This window comes from Amblyomma americanum, chromosome 6 (assembly GCF_052857255.1).
Source record: "Amblyomma americanum isolate KBUSLIRL-KWMA chromosome 6, ASM5285725v1, whole genome shotgun sequence".
Taxonomy (NCBI): Eukaryota; Metazoa; Arthropoda; class Arachnida; order Ixodida; family Ixodidae; genus Amblyomma; species Amblyomma americanum.
The window spans coordinates 24,156,754-24,162,197 of record NC_135502.1 but is presented as its reverse complement, the minus strand read 5'-3'; the positions used below and the strand labels follow the sequence as shown (position 1 = coordinate 24,162,197).

The window sequence follows — 5,444 nt, the reverse complement described above, 5'->3', positions numbered from 1 at the left end:
AGCCCTCTTCAACTCTTGTTTTCTCTCATAATTCTTTTTTGTCTTTGGCCTCGCCACTTCAAGAGGCATCGTCGCCATCACCATCATCACCATCTGAAGTCAATGCTATAAATGCAATGGAATGATAAAACTGCTGAACGAAGTAAATTGGTGCCCCACAAACACACGAAATACGACGGTCTAGTATACTATCACAAGCATATAATTATCAATTTCACGCCACACAGTGACGTCTTTAGTCGTTCCGCGGTTGCACTACGTCCTCAGTATTAAGCGATGTGCCTCCGCCTGCACGAGCCAGCGCCGTAAGGAGCTAAGAAGTAGAAGAAGAACGGAGACTCGCGTAAGATCGCTATTTTATGTGCGCTGTTCATGGTCAGCCTTGGAACCTTTTGCTTTGCAGTTGCGACGTTCTCCTGGATGGCCTCTATTGTTTATTCAGGTAATACTCAATGGCCGTTCCATTTCTAGCGCTTTCAGTCCTAAATTATGACCTTTGGCGGGTTTGAGCATAGGGGTGTTTCAACAGCCTTACGCAATCCGTTTTCGTCACATGCTTTTATTTGCCTGCATAAGTAATCGAACAACTCATATGAAGTTTACTGAAGAATATGAATGTGGGTTTGACTATAAATGCTGTTCGTCTTCCCTACTCGGTTTTAAGCCGCCACGAGGTAGAACATTCACTAACCAGAGCTAAGTGCAAGAAACGCACATTAACGGCAGTTATCGACTTCTTGTGCTAACACTTGACTTCGTCAGTACTACGGATGGCCTCCTCCAGCATGTGTGCGATTACAGTAGAGTATGTCAGAATAGTTCAGGTCGTTATAGAGTGTGGTATCAAGCGGTTCAGTTTCCTTTGATTTCCACATCGGCTGCCCTAAGCAACCGGTCGATTAAGTGATTACTTTCGCCGTGAAAGATGGGGTGGGGTGCAATGAGGAGAGCGTGTGTGGTAGGAGGTGGGGAGGGGTTAATCTGAATGGCACGTTTTGATCTGTTTTCTACATTTATGATAGGTTTTTCCCAGGCCTTCTATGTTCCTTCTTCATTCTCTCATTTGCTTTATTTTTACTCTCAGGCTGGAACTTGCTCATTTACTTACACCTTTGAATAGCGTCTTTAATTGCATTTTTTCTCCAACAGTGGGTGTCATAGCTTTGGCCCAAGCAAGAGAGGCTCCTCAGTAAAACAACACATGTGATAATTACAGCATATAAATGTACAAGGCTAGCAAATACTAATTGTGTGAAAGAGATACCTCTACCCTATAAAATTGCGGGGAACAAGGAATGCCAAATGGAATACCTGGAAAGTGGGCGTGCTCGTTTATTCCAACAGCGCGTGTTCTCAATGACTTCGTGCTCCACTACGAACCACTCTCGTACGAGCCCGTCCGCACGGCCAGTGGACGATGGAAGCGCGCGACTGTGCAACACCAATCCACGCGCAACGTCCAGCTGGCATTCAGAGCCCACAACAGGTGAGCATTAACAGTCTGACTAGTTGGGGAGATGCCGAGTTGAGAAAACGGTGCAGAGGCATGGCGTATAAGCACATCTCGATGCAAAGAGAGCGCCCTTGTTTTGCCATTCTCTACGTTCCATGTCTACGCTGTTTCCTCAAAAAAAGCTCCTCCAGTACGAACAACAAATTTCACTGTAAACTCATCCGATTCGTCTTTCATGCCGTCATCTACTTGCAGAGGCAATGGTTCAGACCAGTAGGAGAACTCCATGGCGAAAGCCCTAAATATGGCTTACATGTTTTAACTGCATGAGGCACGACGTTGAGCGCGATCGTCGATGAAATGCTGACTAATAATTCTTGCCTTTTCATCTCATAACATAACTTGCTCTTACTAGCAAAGCCCCAGATCTCGCACACAATCTATTTATTTATTTTATTTAGAACGTACTGCAGTCTAAGACGATCAGGCAGGCGGTAAGATACACATAAAAATGAACTATTTTTCAATGCTTCGGGAAGCATAATCTAAACGTAGGTTTTGTTACAGAGAAGCAGTCACTAAAAAAGGGATGGCACAACAACCTACCAAGCGCAAAAGAATACATTCAACAAGACGAAAATTGCTATAAGATTGTACATCACAAAACAAATTAATGATTAACAGTAAGAGAATCAACTACGGAACTGTACTTGCACAAGGAGATTAGGAAACAGTCTCAATGAAATGCCAAGCTAGTACATTTACTGGGATGTCAAGCTAGGTTTTACTGGCCTCCCCAACTGTTTCCCGTCGGACATTAATGTTTTAGTGAGTGTACCTTGAAAAGGTTACGTTTGCTGTGGATTGTTAATAACTTACTCGCCGCGGAAAAAGTGGTTATTGCGGCGCCGCGCAGCCTCCTTGATCTTAGTTAGCAGTTCAGTCTTCACTTTAGCTAAGGCCACGGTTACTGCCGGGCGTTCCATACACAGGAACAAAATAATTCTAATTATGCATAGGCTCTCGACACAACCAGCTTGGCGTTCTACTATTGGGCGTTTACCAAGTCTCCCCAATTTGAAAGCGCTGCTTGCAAACGCATGATCTGACAGGTCGGATTGATGAACACCGGTGTTCACCAGTCCAGTCAGCCATATACAGTGTTGTGAAGTACTCCCAACCTTTCCTCTCTAAGTGTCGCCCTCTTACCCTGTGCTGCGATCCTGAAAGATTACGGGCCGAGGCGTAAGTATGATGCCATGCGTTTCGTGTTATTTTCCAGAGAGTTCAGGCTTCGCCTCCGGCATGACAGGTCCGCTTTCTCCGAGGACTTCACACTTCAGATGCAAACAAGTTCTCTGCCTCCCAGCCTCGACCATCTCTATTCAGGCCACGTCATGGGTAAGTCTTGTTGCTACTAAGCGACAGGAAGAAGACGTCTTCTTTTTTTCTGAGCTTTTCGTTACAGCTCACAGTAAAAACACCATGGTCAAGTTTTACACTGAAAAGCTGTTATATGGATCTCAATCGCGATAGCCATCAGCATTAAATCGCCGGCTGCAGCTGCTTAGCGTGCCTAACACAGAATCGCTCTGCGATTAGCACGACATACCAGCATTGCCGTCGCGCAGAGCGCAAGGTGCCACAGCAGATGCACAGCCTCACCCACTGCAGCTGCAGAAGCCCGACGAGCGCCACGCTCAAAAGTGATAAAGACAGTGGCACAGCTGGAAAAACACTGCTGTGAGCGCAGTCGAGCCGGCACCTGGTCGTCACTGGGATCAGACCGAGCATAGCCGGAAGATGAATGTCCTCTATGGCCACGGTAGCCAAAGACAGGGCGTAGTTGTCGCCACGTCCTCCCGCTAAGCGCAAACCGTCCATAGACGACGACATGTGCGCTCGGAGAACCGCGCCAGTTTTTCTATGGGTTAAGCCGTGTTGTGCCATTAGCGTAACAGTTTGCAATATTTTCTTTACACACTGAATGCAAAAGGACAGCGAAACCTCCCCCCTTGTCAGTTAGTAGAACACACCGCAATTTCTCGGCTAGGAAGAACATGGTGCAATTTACAGAATCTTTGGATGATATTGTCTTGCACGAAGATAGGACTCCAACACCTTCCGAGGTGCAGTGGGCAGAATCCTCCACAGCGTCGAGGCGAGACAGAAGTCGCGCCTTTGAGCGACTTCTGTCTCGCCGCATTCACAACAGAGTGCGCGCAAAGGCTTTCATAAATAGCCAACGATCTTCAGGTTGGCGTCATCCCATTAAGCAGCGCCAGCATTTTGCCACTTTGAAATGGTAACAACGACAAGTTGGGTGACGGATGCACTGCGCCAGAAGTCAGTTCGCAGGTGCCTCCATTCAGACGTTTAGTTCAAGCATGACCAGCTCATCAGACGAGCTTAAAGAGCTGTTTCCATGCCTTTCTCCAGGGGCGCCCGGAAGTCGCGTCGTCGGGTCCATCATAGGCGGCGTGTTCAGCGGAAGCATCCTGCTGCCTCACGAGGGAGAAGAGTTCTACGTGGAGCGCGCAGGCCGATTCTTCCCGGACTCGGTGCCCTTCCACTCGCTCATCTACTCGGCACGCGACGTCAGCTTCGCCGGTGGACGCTGCGGGCTTTACGGGGCCACCAAGGACGCCCTGGACCGAATACGACACCGCTACAGGCCGCATCAATTCCAGGTACGGTGAACTGCCGCAGCTGACGTAATAACTGAATTACTCGGCAGCTAATGATGTCGACAAGTCGACAAATTTGGTGTTTAAAATGAAATGAAAATTGTTTTGTGGGGAAAGGAAATGGCGCAGTATCTGTCGCACATCTCGGCGGACACCTGAACCGCGCCGTAAGGGAAGGAATAAAGGAGAGACTAAGGGAAGAAAGGACGAAAGAGATGTCATAGTGGAGGGCTCCGGAATAATTTCAACCACCTGGGGATCTTTATCGTGCACTCACATCGCACAGCACACGGCCGCCTGTGCGTTTCGCCGCCATCGAAACGCTGGCGCTGCGGTTGGGCTCGAACCCGGGAACTCCGGATCAGTAGCCGAGCGCCCTAACCACTGAGCTGGGTTTAATGTTGGCCACAAGGATTGTTTATCCACAAGTATTGTTTATCCATTAGGGCAATCCACATAAGCGGATAACGTATTACATAAGCTGTAGCGGTAAAATAGTACAATAAGTAAAGGATAGACCATTAAAAAGACTACTTCTTTCGTGTCACCATATTGCTCACTATAATTTTCCAGCTTTGCCCATCCGCTTCAACCAATGTTCTCTTTGAAATGTAGACGTTCTAATAGGCTCAACTATCTCGTTTCACTCGAACAGCCTCACAAGCAACCTCGTCGAAAGCGGTCTGCGCTAGATGCCAACCTGGGGACTGCGTCAACGGCCAGGAGGATCGAAAGGAACGCCACTGCGCATCATTCCAACATACCGGGCGGAAACGTGACGCTGCGACAGCCGCGCCAACGGCACGTCTTCACCGCAGCCCAGCAGCCGTGGAAGACACACGTGCCGCGGGTGTGCAATCTGGAGATCGTCATCGACCACACGCTGTTCGAGGCCGTGGTTTCTTGGCAGGCAGGCGAGCACGAAAATATGCTGAGAGCACGCCAGGATGCGATCAGCATGGTGTCGAAGCACGTGAAAGCCGTCTCAGACATCTTCGGCAGCACGAACTTCAACGGCATCACTGACATCAGATTTGAGGTGCAGCGACTCGTGGTGAGAACTGCCGCGGATCACTACACTCTAAACAGAAAGCAGTAAAAAGGGAGTAAGCTGTCCTGCAGCGCACACCCTAGAGTACAATTTACTCTCTTTTTACTCCAATATGGGTGTATTGCTATTTAGAGTGTAGAAAAAGAAGAGCAATTGACATTGCAGTTTTCTGGGACCCTTTAGGGTCATGTTTGAAGGCACCTGCTTTAGTCATTTGGGTCGCGTCGTTGCAGATCAACGGCTCCAACGCCTG

The 5,444-nt window shown here is 48.4% G+C and overlaps 1 protein-coding gene across 1 annotated transcript; it reads left to right on the top strand.

The window, feature by feature from the left end:
* Positions 1–374: 374 nt before the first annotated feature.
* Positions 375–3,200, top strand: LOC144094501 (disintegrin and metalloproteinase domain-containing protein 10-like). The gene is made up of 4 exons (XM_077628424.1): positions 375–442; positions 1,345–1,486; positions 2,736–2,854; positions 3,085–3,200. Exons 1-4 carry the CDS (start codon positions 421–423, stop codon positions 3,198–3,200), a joined length of 399 nt encoding a protein of 132 aa, XP_077484550.1. The 5' UTR covers positions 375–420.
* Positions 3,201–5,444: the final 2,244 nt, after the last annotated feature.